Raw genomic sequence first — 15000 nt, 5'->3', positions numbered from 1 at the left:
CGTTTCGTCGGAAATGTCTGGAAATAAGGGAGAGAGGCCGCTTGACGCTGCCGAGGCTCCCCGTCCCCCTCCCACTGGCAGGGCCTCTGCCGCCGGCGTAAGGCCTACCCCGACCATCTCAGCCTTCGCCTGAAGCCAAGCGGAATGAAACCACAGGGTCTCTGGCCCTGCGGCCCGGAGCCGCGTCTGTACTCTCGAGGCCATGTCTTGGGACACAAAGAGGGGCAAGGGCGGGCAGCAAGGGCACAGTCCCCATTTCACCTTTTCCCTGCGCGCCTGCTTCGGGGTTGACCCGCGGCGAGTAGTAACTGGGGACGTGCCTGTGCCCTCAAGTCAGCCTCTCCTGTGCAAAAGGTCGACCTCCAGCCCCGCCAGGGCAGGGTGCATCCTCAGGCTGACACTTGCTCACGGGGGTCGGACCGGACCTGGGTCCAGGGTCATTCGGCCGCCGCGCTCCGCGCTCGCGGCCAGGTTCGTCAGAAGGCGTCAGAAGGCGCCGGGCTGCGGAACAGCTGAGTCGCGCCTAGCGTCACCCACCGACGGTTCCCGGACTTTGCCCGCGGGTCACGTGTCCCCGAGGCCCCGAACCAGAACTGTTCGCTGACTTTCAGCACTGCGGAGTGCAAGGATCCTAAAGTAGGATTCTGAACGCCCAGAGGGGACAGGATTGCTCCCCTCCGGGATGACCAGCAGGCTTCACGAAACAGCTGTCCGTCCATCGCCGTTTGTGTTGGGATGGGGGAGGGGAATCCTGGAAGAAGGTACCTTAAGTCTGGGCAAAAGGCCATTGAGAGGAAGTGAGCGAGATGGAGGTCTCTAGTGACCACCCGCAACCTGCTCCCAAGGTGAATGGCTCCAAGTGGGTTAAGACATGGACGGGCAGAAGAACGCTGCTTACAAATCCACTTTTCCTTACCACACTGGTGCCTGGAGTAGTCCTTCCGCCGCACAGTAAAACTCAATTAGCTTCCTTTCTCCCCCTCCTTCCCCCATAGGGAAAACTCAATGTCTTCTCCAGATCTTAACCCAGTTGTTCTGACCTAAAATTAAAACACATCCTTAACGAGTGTTCACAGACAAGGGTGACTGTAGACATTCTGCCTAGAAATAACGTTCTTTAGACTGAGGCTATTAACTGTAAAAGTTGCTTTTCTGCTATTTCCTTCTGGAACAAGATGAAAATTCCCAGTAAAAGCCAGGAGTGACAAAGTATTACTAGTATCCTGTTCAGAGTAAGGGAGAACAAAAAAGGTACTTCAATTCCTCCAAATTTTTCATTTTCGGATAACTTTAAACACCTTGGCATTTTTAAGATCCAGGTGGCATTTCATCAGTAATTTAAAGATTGTTAATTGGCACTAAGTTTTAATAGTTCATTTTGTTTTAACAATCAATTGAGTTTATTTTCCTTAAAACAGGCAATTCCTTAAGCTTATTTTTAAAATCTGAACTTCTTTGCAAACCACCATACTGCTTGCTCCCCTGTCTTGTTAAGGGGTATCTAAAAAAATCAAATACTATGCATATTACAATCATGAGACATTATATGCAAAATAACACTGTATTAAACTACATGTTTTTAAATATCTGAATTAGAGTTTAAGGTTCAATATTTTCTTCTAAGGTGGGAGAGGTTTTTTCATAAAACTGGTTAACAAATAATATTGCTACACACACATATCTAGTAATTTTTCTGGAATTAAGTACATTTTCAGTGAAATAAGCTTGGATTTATTGATGAGGTTGCTTGGTGGCAGTGAGACTTTGGAGGGAAAGAGATGGCATTGTTGCTGCAGTAATTTTCACCCTGAACATAGTATGTCTGTTTTTAAAATTTGCAATGCTTGTCCATATCTGCTATGGATATGCACATGTAGAGGGTCTGTGGTTCTGAAGCAGCAAAGGACTATATGTTGCAAATGGCTCCAATCTAGTGTTTAGGAAAACCTTGGATGCCTGCAGTTCTATGGTTCAGAGCTTCAGCCAACCTGAGACCCAAAGGTAAGCTCTGCAGTGTCTTCCACTCCCGTGTGGACAGCAATATTCCTGGCAGAGATCTGTAGGTTAAACAGGACCCCTGGACACAGGAGAACAGAGTGGGAAATGTCCCACCTATAGTTAACAGCCTCGTCCTCCTGGACAAGGGAAGGAGCAAACATCACACATTTATTTCTCCCACATAAAATCAGTTGGTGAGTTTACTTCTTTTCATTTTCTAAAAACAACACAGAAATTCAATGCAAAATGGGTTTCAAACTAAGATATATAGAAATCAGGAAATTCAATTTTTTGAACTGAGTGTAAATCATGTTTCATTCATACACAACACATGCCAGAATTTCCTTGTAGCAAGCAAATTCACTGCAGACTGCAGATCTGCAGTATATCACAATACAATGTGGCAACCACAAGTGTGACTTCCCTTTCTTTCAGTCTTAATTGTAGTATTATAGCAAATACAGTTTCAGATCAGGCAAAATGTGATCTACCTGTAAAATCCTATAAAGTCTACACTTACCTATGTACAACCCAGCCTATAAGATTATGTTTCTAAGATTAAGGGGAAATTTTAAAAGAAAATCTTTTGTTGGTAGCTTTCCCATCTTCTTCTGGCCAGAGACTTAAGTGAGCTATTTTTTCTACTGATTTGTCAGTGTTCCCAAGCCTCACTGGGGCCAGGAAATTAACACAAGTCAGGTCTAAGATGCTAATAGACTTTCTGCTTAGGATCAGCCTGAACACCACATTTCCAATTTTCAAACTAATACCTATACACTCCTGCTGCAGTGAGAGCAATAGGCATTTGGAGAGAGGAAAAAAAAATCTGGGGAATACGGGGGTGAAGAGGGTAACATATACAGAAAGGACAGAATCCCCCCCCCCAACACCCACATTGTCCCAAGGGGGTAAAAATAACAATAAAGAATCAGCTGAACAGTTAACCTAACTGCTCTTAATTTCAATGTTTCAGAGAAACTCCCATCCCAACTTCTCATTCTCAATTCCTGACATGTAGAAAACAGGTCTAAACAGCTCTACACCTATTTTCTGGAGAGCCTGAAGGCTGAAGACATTGTTTACATAGATTCAGGCATCTTACAACTAACGTCAGTCCTTTGTGGAACAGGAGGTTCTCTCCCAACTCTGCAAATAAAATAGGATTGAAGATTACTAATTAGGCAGTGGACCTCTAACAGAAATCCTGGAGAAGTTTCCAAACTTCTAACAGTGTCTACAGAACTAAGAATGTCTGCATTTGAAAAGGGGTAGGCCTCTTGGGTGCTGAGTGTGGAGAATACATGTGTGGGTACAAGTGTGGGGAGGCAGGTCAGGGCCTGATTGTATCTTCAGACTGTAACCTACATAGGTGGGATCAGATTGCTAAGAACACTTCCCAGGGGGTTTCTGGTGGGTCTTGGCTATCTTGAGATAGCTTTTGCATGGCTCTGGAATTTCACTTAAAGGCAGGTACTGTGCTCGGCTCTTCAAGGTCACCCTTTTCTATGAAAGAAGAGAAATCTCCCATGGAGGAAGCCAGCCTTTTAATTTTTTAAGTACAAGAATCATCCCTATCTCCTTATAGGCCTGAAGAGAAATTCAGCAAGGTTGCATTTTCTTACTTTCGGAACACACTTACTGAGGGTGCTGCAGTGAAGATGGGCAAATAGCAGGTAAAATAAAGGGAAAGGAATTTGAAAAATAAATTTAAAAAATAAAGGGATAGGAAATATGACTTTAAAACAGAAGTAGAACAAATAAGTATTATTCTAGCCTCTCCTTCTTACCCTGCTCCTTCCCTCCCCTGCCTCATGAAAATAAGCCACCAGAGTCCTCTAGGAGACTCTAAGTTTCTACTCTTAAACGGCTCCTTTTCCAAGGAGGAACAAGGTCTGTTTTTTGATGTGGGGCCTCAGATGCTCTGTTATTGCAACTTAATTTTGTCATTGCTTCTGTTCAAAGATTATTTGGAATGAATTGTTTCTTTTGTTTACTATCCAACAAACGACCTCTGCTAATCTTATATTTTATCTCCCGAACATATGGAAAAGCTATTTATTCTAGCCAATCACAATAAAGTGAAGAAAACCCCATTTTATGGAAAAATATATATCACTAGTCTGTTGATCATTAAAGATATGATTACCAGTGAAAACCCTCTGAAGGTGGCACATTTATGCTTCTAGGAACAGATGGGGACACGCATTTTCCTTGCAAATACTTTTGAAATTGCTCTACTGGTAGCAGTATAAAAATGATATACAGATGCCAGGGCCGGCATGGCTAGGAGGAGTGCGCCAGATTTACACAGTAAAGCCTTCACATGCAGGCTGTCAGTTTTGATTGATCTCTACTATACCTCAGGAACTTGTTGACTAGGTAGGGAAACAGTGCAAATAATTCACTGCAGCAAGTCAGATAATTCACACAACCAATCGGTCTGCTTCACTTTCTGGCTGTGACATATGAGCCTTCCCTACAAAGATGCATCATTTTCCAGCTTGAGCAATATTCAATGTCAGGGAAGAAAAGGTATTAAAGCCACACAAAAGGAGGCGGACTATCATAGGACCAGAAGTTGTTTTAGTGATGGAAACCAGATTCAGCTCAAGTCTAAGTCCTACCAGAGCATTCAGGCCCAATTGTCATTATCATATTGATTAAAAAAAAAAAGTTCATCATAGTGCAATTTTAGGTTTAACGGCAACGGATCGGGAAAGAGCAAAGAATTATCCCACAAAAGCACAACATTCTTACCGCAGGGACGTTTCCCTGTTCCAGTTCGTTGATGGAGTTGATTAAGTTTAAATGAAGCAGACACTGGATAAAAGTAAGGGTATTGACCACTGGGCACTGCGATCCGTGCTTGAAAGGACCTGATACATGCAGAAAAGCAAGATTTGCTAAATGCTCTAATCTTCAATCAAATCTTACATCAATACAGACAAAGTTTGGTAATGAGAGATTCAATGAAGCATGCGGGAGAAAGAATTAATCCTCTTGGTCTAAACTGGCTTCAACTTTGAAGCTTGCTCCGAAGGAAAGACAGTTATCTAAATGCTAAATAAGAAACTTATTGTACTTTTCATGGCATGCTAATCTTTTGTCTATTTCATCTCTATTATGTGTATGCTCGTAGATTGCAGTTGTCATGGTGATTATATCAAGCCACGCTCAGGGAATGGTGGTGAGAAGCCAGGCATGGAGGTGGAAAAGACCCCCACGCAATCCACAGTATGGGGAGGGGGAAAAAAAAAGAGGGAGAGAGAGAAGTAGGCAGGCACCCAATACCGCCTGGGCTCCTTCCCCACCAGGCCCCTGCCTGGCTCTGGTTTGGGCCAATGAGGCTTGGGCCTTTCAGCATCTGCGTGGTCCCCTAAATGAGGCAAGCAGCATTTGGTAACAATGGTGGCCAGGAGGGGATCCTTTCCCTGTAAAGGTTCCCAGCTTTTAGTCTGAAGGTTCCTCCCTCTTTTCACCGAGTCCCCTTCCCTCTAAGGGCTGCAACCAGGTAGGTGGAGAAGACAACAGGAGAAGGACAGAGAGAGGCAAAGGCTCAGACCCTTGCAGCCCCGCCTGGCAAAGCGGTGCCCAGGGGCAAGAAGGTGAGTGATCAGATCCTGATTGCTGAAGAGGAATGTGTAGGGAGAGGAGCAACCCACAGAGCCCTGGAAGGAGGTGGAAGCTAGATGGTCACTGGGCCCTGGTGACCAAAAGTGACCCTGGGCCCTTTATGTGTTTTACAAAAGTTGCCAAATTAAGATGGGATTATAAGTGCTCCAGTCCTTGTCAGGGCTGAAAGGCTGGGAGCCTCAAATATGCCCCAGCAGTGTTGATGAAAAGCTTAAAAAGTAATAAAAAGGAGAAAAGAGCAGGAAAGTAACATGTATAACTCTTATTAAAGAGAAGAGCCACGGAGAGGTTGTGAACTTGAATCACTGTTTGAACTTTAATTTGTTCATTAACAGGATTTGCCCCTCACTGCGAATGTTATTACTTCCCTTTGCCGCTCAGCAACAACTCTGGGCATAATGAAAGAGTCTGGCAAAAAGTTAAACGCCTGGTAATTAATTCATTTAATTGAAAAAAAAAAAAGGGAAGAGAGAGAGAGAGGTCCCACTGCAGAAGCAGAAGGCAGAAGGGTTGGAGGAGGGGGCAAGGCTGAAAACTGCATGGAGGCCCTCTCCAAGGCTCAATGTCACCCACCAAGGAGGGGACATGTGGTCTCTGATGAGGCTCTTTCAGCAAAATTAATGACAGCAGCACCCTGAATACCCTCTGTCCAATACCACCTGCCCCTGGTTCAAACCCCGCTGGCCAGGGCTTCAGCCAGGAGCTACTGTGGATGATCTGTTAGGGTGGCATGGATACCAAAAATCCAAAAATAGCATATATTCAAAAAACACCTCTCATTAAAAAGTGGAGAAATACCTTTTGCTTTCTCTCCTTCCTTCCTTTCCAACAAGTTTCTTTTGTGGTCTTCAGTTTCCAAGATGGAGTGAAAAGGAGTATCAGAAGCTGGGTATAATCCTCATGTTTGCATCTTAGTATTAATCAGCCTTATTTCCACCCCCACCCCAACAGATAATTTAAATAAACTCAAGGGATGAGAAATGAAATACACTCCTTGCCCCTGCTCAGAAGCAACAGGACTAAGCCAGCTTGCTTTGCCTCTAACCTCACAGGGCCTGCCTTTTCCTTTGTCATTTATCCCCTTTCTATGTTTGTCAACCACTGTGCACAATCCCCTTGGCATGTGCATCCTCCTTCCAAGGGAAGCAATACTTGGCTACAGTTAACTACCGGGATACCCCAGACACCTCAGAGCTATTAGCACCATGTTGCCCTTGCCCCCAGATGGGAGAACAGTGAAATTCAGGAAATCAATGGTAGGTCAGTTATCCTTTCCTGCTTAACATGTTTAAGGCCTACCACCGAAAAGTAATAGGTAGTTGCAATTTCCTCACATTTTAAAAACTGGTGTCCATATAATCAATGCAACTTTCTTTAGAAAAACAATTCTCTACCATTTATTCTCCCATTACAAAACTACAATGGGCAGAAAAAAGAGAGAGGTGAGGAGAAAATGAGACAATATAAATAAATCCCCTCTAAACCAAAGGGAAAGGACAGCATTTTCTCATCCAAATCACAATGTCACCAAACAAAGTCACCAAAATTATCATTTTGCTACCTCACCATTTAACCCAATGTGACTACAATCCTAACCTCAAACTCTACACTGCTACAAATGACCTGTACTTATGTCTTCCTGGAAACCAACGAAAGGCACAAACTCATTTTCATTAACAAGGAGAAAGGAACAAAAATTTTTAAAGGGCTATTTTTTAAGCTAAAGCAAGTTCTAAGACTTACTTAGCATTAAAGTTACTTCCCACCTTTTACAGTCCCTGAACATCAAGTTCTATTTTCCAAAGTTGTGGGTCTATACTGATTTTATTCTGGACAAGTGACACTATTAGGAGTCTACACACAAAACGAAACACAAAGGTTCCCTAACTCCACACTGTTTAGTCTTTAGCTCTGTCTATAAAAAAAACTTTAGAGAGACCAGGTCAACCAGGTCTGGTAACCCTTCCACTATCCTAATCTATACACCTGTCAGCTTACATGTGCAAAGTGAGTTTCTTCCTTTTTCCAAAACAGCTTTCAGAGTGCCTTGATATTAACTACCATAAACCCTCACATTACTGGAAAGCCCTGGATAGCTCTGATAGCCTGTAACAGCCCTACCTCCTTAAATTGGCCTTTAAGCCTCCTCACCACTCTCCCTAACTGGACATTTCTGGTTTGTTTTCCACTACTAGTTTACACAAGGCAAGACAGCTCTTCAGACAGCCCTCCCATTGTCCTCTCAAAACACCACATGGATTATCTTCATTTCACTGAACACCTGTGAGGTGGCAGGCACCATGTTAGGCATTACAAACATTATCTTATTTAACCCCTTCAACTTAAGGAGATATGATTACACCCATTTTCAGGTTGTAGAAACTGAGACTAAAGAAGTTAAGATACTTGTCCAACCAAAATCTCACCGCAGAGACAGGATTCTTGTGCTTATATATCTGTCTCAAAAGCTGGTTTACTTTCCACTCTGGCATACTCCCACCCCTGCTATACTGTGTGTTCTGATCACTACTTCTCCCAGCCATCCGAAATGCCTTCTCAACTCCACCATATATATCTGAATCCCACCCAGCCTGCAAATCCCAAAGATAATTCCCACCTCTATCTTGAAATCTTTCACCATTCATCCTAGTCCTTGGCAGACTGCTGAACTCTTCATTATCTGCAACACTTATATGGCATGCCTATTCTCTGCCCTGCACGGTCTTGTCAGTTTTCTTTTACTCAGTCCCTTCCAACCACATTGTAAGCTCCTTGAAAATGGGAATTCCTTTGTATTCCTTTCTCACTCCCCAGAGTCTAAAAATATAGCTCCTATTTGCTGAGCACACAGCAACAATCCTAAACAATCAGGTACAACAATCCTAAAAAGCAGATACTATTATTATTGTCATTTTGCAGATAAAGAAAACAAGGCTCGGGGCGATTAAGAAACTTGCCCAAACCACTCAGCAAGTAACAGATGTGATATTCAAACACAGACTACCTGAAACCAATCAAATGCTGCAATATACGACACTGGCTCAAATACACTGTGCCTCACAGAATGTGAATTCATGAAGTATCACTGTGTGGAAGATATTCAACAAACTTCCAGGAAACCTCCCTTTAACCAATGACTTCAGACAAGGGGCACTGTTTTTACTCTTTAGTAGGGTAGATTCTGAAACTTGACAGAAGGAAAGATGAGTGCATACTGCCCCATAACATCCCAGACCTCTCCTATTCTCCCCTCCTGTCTTGGAGCCATGCCCCCTGTTGGTGGGAGCCAATGATGCTGTCTTATCTGTATCTGTACTTGTGTTTCTGTGAGCTGGAGCCGCTGCTGGGGAAAGAACAAGAGCCTCTGTAACTTTTAAATACACAGAGGAAAGTAGGAAAAAATAAAAGATACAAGTGTTAATTTTTTTTAAAGCCTGCAAGGGGTTGGGGGGAGGTTGTGCTACCTCAGCAGCAAAAATGGGTTGCTCCTGTGGGAGGAATAACAATTGCAAAAAAATGTTCACAGCTGACCAATTACACCAATATATGGAACTTCAATCAGCTTCTGTCCTCCCGTAAGATATGAAGATGGCAATGGGAATTAATGAAATGTCTAAGAAAAGAAGAACTTCTGAGAGTACAAAAAACAAGGCCTGGAAGTCTGGCTACTTTTCCCCCCACATAGAGAGCGTGTCTTCAGTGCCAATGCTGAAGATCTGGACTTGATAGTATTAAGCAAGCTGGCAGGTTTCTTTACAACCAACAGCCCTTCAGGAAGCTTTTTATTTTATTTTTTTAAAATCTCTTGCAATGGCAACAGAGTACTACTTCTTATGAACCTGAGAAAGGAGAAATAATGACTACATTATCCACCTGTCTCTAGTATCCATGCTAAAACCACTCTATTATCCCAAGTTCCCAAAGGTAAGTTTCCATCTTCATTTATATTTTGGTTTAAATATGTGTATAGCTCAAGAGTTACAATCCTTACCTTTACCTACAAAACCTGTGCAGTGGCACACAAAATCCTGCACTTGCACAGTACTTAATAAACCAAGTCCTTCCATTTACTTCGTCTCAGATTAGGATCAAAACTACCTTTTGAAGTAGATCCATGGGGTACCACTATGATTGATATACATTTTGCCTAAAAGGAAACCAAAATTTGCTCCAAGTAACACAATTGGTACATGGTAAACCTGGTCTCCACTCCTGGTCCAGTTTTCTTTCTACCACATACTTCCCAATTTTCAGGGCAATTTCTCACCTTTCCTATATTCTGGATCCACATGTGAACTTTGTAAATCTACCACCAGGACCCTATTAATAAAGAGATGGGCTTTAAACTACTAAGAGCCTCCTCACCCCAATCCTATAGACAAAATTTAATATTTCGACTCAAAGTAAGAAACATTTGGATGTTTACTAAGTCTATAGAAGATGAATAGACAGGGGCACCTGGGTGGCGCAGTCGGTTAAGCGTCCGACTTCAGCCAGGTCACGATCTCACGGTTAAGCGTCCGACTTCAGCCAGGTCACGATCTCACGGTCCGTGAGTTCGAGCCCTGCGTCGGGCTCTGGGCTGATGGCTCGGAGCCTGGAGCCTGTTTCCGATTCTGTGTCTCCCTCTCTCTCTGTCCCTCCCCCGTTCATGCTCTGTCTCTCTCTGTCCCAAAAATAAAATAAACGTTGAAAAAAAAAATTAAAAAAAAAAGAAGATGAATAGACATAATGGTTAGGCTAGCCATTTCAAAAGAAAGGCTAACATTACGTCACTTATTTTTCCACCATTGTCGTATCTATTGAGGATTTCCTGGGTACCTAATATTTCCTTGTACTTATAATGTAAAATTTAGGAGTTGTTTAGTCTACCTAATGGACAAACCAGGTCTACCCAGAAAAGAACTGGATCTGTCTACCTTGTTCACTGACCTTTAAGTTGGGTATGTAGCCCTGGGTATCCAGGACCCAGCAGGTCCCCTTCCCTAATTTCTGGGCAATATCCAAGTTCATCAAAGCAGACAGGACTCAAATTTCCAGACCTTATAAACGGTTGAAATAAGGTCATTCTTTTCGTCTCAGCTCAAACTTGGTTAGTCTCCATATCCAATCTAACTCTTGGGTGAAAGAGAAGGACACATTTGTTGCTTTGGGACTGTTGCCCTATTTCTTTATCTGCTGGCTGACCTTCCCTATGTAAGTGCACCAGCATTTGCAACATTCAGTTTAAGCTGGAAGGCTCTTTCATCTTTGTCCCCTGGCCTTGATCTCTCATCATTATGGTCTGAATCCCTGCTAATCACTAATGATCCCGTGGCCCTTTATATAATACTAAGGTATTAGACCTGAACTCTTAGAAAAATTCCTACACAGCTAATTACATTCTTTCTGCTTTTCTTGGTACTCCATACAGTCTCAGCTGGAGTTGAATCTCAACTATTCCCTCAGATTTTAAATTGTTTGCTAGTGGTTTTTGGAAAGGAATTATAAACTCTTCCCTCAAATAAATTCAACTAATTATGATTCAAAAGTCCCATGACCTACCTCTTTCTCTTTTCCTAGTCTTTCTATTCCCTCTCTCATATTCTGGTCTTGAATATAAGAGTTTAACTTCACTGGGTGAGGAGTTTCATGATTCTATATTTTGATAGTATATTGTTAACTTAAAGCAGTACACAGTGGTTCTACTACATATCTACTTTGGGGTCTGTATTCACAACCAACTACTAAACATGACAAACGTTTCAACCCACAGGTTACATTTAACCTACAGTCTAAGGATCACCGAATTTTTTGGTAATGGTGAATGCCTTGCTCACAAAATAGAATACAGGTGAAATTTGGTTTCTTAACTGAGTATGATTCTTTTATATTTCAAGGAATGTGAGCACCAGTTCTATAGAACTATATATGGCAATCCTGAATTTAGCCCATGACATCTTGGATTTTTCCTATCCATTTCCATATTCTAGAACTTAACAGCTTTTGTAATCATAGCAGCAAAACTGAACTCTCATAAAATCCAGATCAACCAAATTCTTGACAACGTAACTTTCTGAGCATGTCTCTGTACTGTATACCACTGTACTATACATGTATATGACTGTTAAATTAATAATTCATTGACAATCAAAGAGAATGTACAGCTCCAAATGAGCACTTTTCTTAAAGCTGTCCCTTGGCAGCTACTTTTATTCCAATGGTGCTGCCATTATCCAAACTATGTTTGTATAATGACTTTAGAACTAGTTTAAAAGCTACTAAAGAAAGCCATCTAATTGTCCTTCTGATTGTTTTGATCCCAAATTATACTACCCTGACTTGATCAGTCTCCCTACTCTTCAGGGCACTGAAAGTCTACAAAAGAAGATGACTTACCACTGCCTAGGCTTTTTAACAAGATGTGCTGTGAGTTTTGAAAACAATGCCTAATGAAGAGCTCCAAAACAGGTTTGATCAATGGCAGCAATGAACGCATCATTGCAAACTTCCAGGATGACTAGCTGGATAAAGACACACTAAAATATATGTGCAAGTCCTGGTATAGTTGTCTACATCAGTTTATAGTCATATCCTGGTTACACAGTTTCAGCTCTACAGCACACATTTAGAGTAGAGATAAAATTATTCTTAACATCTTCTATTACTGTACTTCACAAAATTTGACATTCTTTAGGTGCATCTTATACATTTCACACAGAAATGTCTTGATATTCAAGAATATAGGCATTGTTCTGAATTATCTGAAGCATTATCCACAAAAACATTCAAACTATAAATAATCGGGATAGACATATTGGGTATGTTTTTTCTATTTCTATTAAACCAATGAAAATGAGTTTTAACCAGGTGTATTTGTGACTACTTGGGATGTGTTTGTTTGCTTAACTGTAGGCCATTCTTATTTCAGATTGGGAGAGAAAGGAGTATGTGGCTTTGATTTTAACTAAAAATATCATGCCTTTACTCACACAAAACCAGATAGTCCAGTATACCATATGAGGAACAAGACATTTTTAGGAAAACTTGACATTCTAAAATAATTAAAAGAATGTCATAAGCCCATTCGATCACGCAAGCCCTTTAAACATTGTTTTTAAAGCCTTAAGGAAAGGGAAAAAAAAAAAAACAAACAAACACATGCCACTGGGTAGGTACAGGGCACTCACTAGCTGGAGAAAACTTCCTGACCTGCAATTTTTCTTTCCTTGACTTACTACTTGAGAGTAATCAATCCAATCTCTCATTTGTATAAATGAAAAGCCACAGTTTTTAACTCTTTCATAATAATATTCCTCAAATTTCCTGGAGCCAGGAGAAGATACACATATTCTAGTTACACTTCAACAATTATTTATTAGTTGCTTATGGGGATCATGTTCAATGGCAAAGTGAAACGGAGGACCTATAACAGATAATGAATAAATACTTAGTGAATTAATGAATGGAGGAAAAGAAAATCATACCTTGAGTCAACACATGCGGAGTCCATGGTAAAACTGACTCCTACAGAATCTGGTCTGTGTAAATACAGTTTGTATTATATAGTATCAAGCCTAAAGTATTTGCTTAGATTTGGATGACTTCAGATGTCAGAATTCATTCATCAGGGCCCTCGCAATACTTTTGAACTTAATCCCTTGTTTTAAGTGACTCCTGATAAAATCAGTCTTTAATACCCAAGAGTAATACCTAAGTAGTCATTAAGACTGGAGCTTTACAGAATATTTACCTGAATTCCATACCTGAGATAAACTGTACGTTTCACATACCCAGCACTTGTACTAAAAGCATATGGGTCTCTCATTCAAGCTACCAGATGATTTTCTTGCACAACTAGCTTCCTCACTTTTCCAATTATTCCAGTTTTAGAAGATGTTTGGTTTCATAAATAGCGCCTTCTCCCTGACTTACTGTGGACTATTTGGTAGGACACATAACATCTCTGTTCCTCGGCATATATGATAGAACAGCAAGAAGATAAAACCCTCCTCCTTCCTGGGGGACTTTTGTGAGTATATTGATAAATACCTACAAAATGGTAAATGTTACTACCTCTTTCAGCATTTTGAAAGATGTCAACCAAACACAAAATATTTTTGGTGTGTGAATTAAAATGCCTCTTCCTGATGGTCTCAGATGTTTCCTTGTAAGATAGCGTGTCAAGAACTGGCTTATATATTATCCGTCCTCCAGAACGCACTGACATCACACTTCATAATAGCTTGGTATGGTGATTGCTGTCAAAATCGCCTGCATGGAAACATCCGTGCCCTAGACTGACATAACGTATTAGCGTGACAGAGGTCTAAAGAACTAAGAGTACCGCGCGAAGCCCCGACTTTGAGCACTTGGGACAGAGGGGTTGGTTACGTGTGAGCTGAAGGGCCTCAACCCTGCTTACGCTTCAACTTAGGAAGAAAATAAAAGTTGCCTGGAGGTCTCGTGGGCGAGGCGGGGAGACCAGAAAGGCAAGTGCCTGCGACAAGAATAGGAAAAACTTTTTTTTTTTTTTTCCAAATTCGAATCCCATCCAGGGCTAGGCCTTTGCGTCCCCCTTCTCCATGACCGCCAGGCGACCGCACACACTTTGCTGGGAAATAAAAACGAAACGAGGGTCTGGGGGTGCGATCGGCTCCACACCCCTCGGGTGAGGGGTGGGCAGGGTCTGGGCACCTAACCTTTCTGGCCGGCGCTCTCACCGCATCCCCCAGCGAGCGACTCGCCGGCCCCGCAACCTCGGGCACGGGCGACCCCCACGCGGGCTCGCGTTGCCAACCGCCCGACCCGCGCTCTCCTCGCCCTCCGCTGGGGTTTGCGGTGGGCAAGACTCCCCGCGAGCCTGGGTCTGTCACGAGCCCTCTTCCCCAACTGCGCCGTGAAAAGCAGAGCTACGGACTCTAAACTGCACACAAAGCCCCCAACCGGGCCGCGGCGACTCCACGCTTCGCTAGTCCGGCTCCGGGAGCTAAGAGCCTCGCCCCGCGAAAGCACCTCTACCTCCCTCCCCCCACCCACGCCCTGGGGAAGCCCCGCTGAGGGGCAGCAGCGAGCCGGAGGTGAGCCCCTCCGCACGTGAGCACCCCCGCCCCCAGCAGGTCCGTCTGCCCGGCGGACGCTCTCACCTCTAATGAACAGGCGGTGCCGCCTGCGGGAGGAAGAGAGCGAGTGGGGAATACTCACACTGGGTCGGGCCGCGCAGGGACTTCGTCGGGAAGGACCCGCGAGCTGGGGACCGGAGCCCCAGCCGGTTGCGGCCGCGCCGCCGCCTCAGAAGGGAGGCCTCTACCGTCCGGCCGCGGACCTGCAGCTGCCTCGCGCGCACGCGCACGCGCGCGCCACCGCCGGCCCCGCCCCGTCCCGCCGGCC

General features: G+C 43.3%; 1 protein-coding gene across 1 annotated transcript in view; it reads right to left on the bottom strand.

The window, feature by feature from the left end:
* Positions 1-15000, bottom strand: part of LOC125913651 (uncharacterized) — a 21571-nt gene that overhangs the window by 3998 nt on the left and 2573 nt on the right. The window contains exons 3-5 of the mRNA XM_049618862.1: positions 14313-14900; positions 4756-4874; positions 917-1040 (exon numbers count right to left, since the gene is read on the bottom strand). Of these exons, the coding sequence (XP_049474819.1) occupies positions 963-1040; positions 4756-4874; positions 14313-14900 (785 nt within the window). The 3' untranslated portion in view covers positions 917-962. The remainder of the gene's footprint in view (positions 1-916; positions 1041-4755; positions 4875-14312; positions 14901-15000) is intronic.

The sequence above is a fragment of the Panthera uncia genome (assembly GCF_023721935.1).
Source record: "Panthera uncia isolate 11264 chromosome C1 unlocalized genomic scaffold, Puncia_PCG_1.0 HiC_scaffold_4, whole genome shotgun sequence".
Classification (NCBI taxonomy): domain Eukaryota; kingdom Metazoa; phylum Chordata; class Mammalia; order Carnivora; family Felidae; genus Panthera; species Panthera uncia.
The sequence above is the reverse complement of the archived record's forward strand: the minus strand, read 5'-3'. Positions and strand labels throughout refer to the sequence as shown.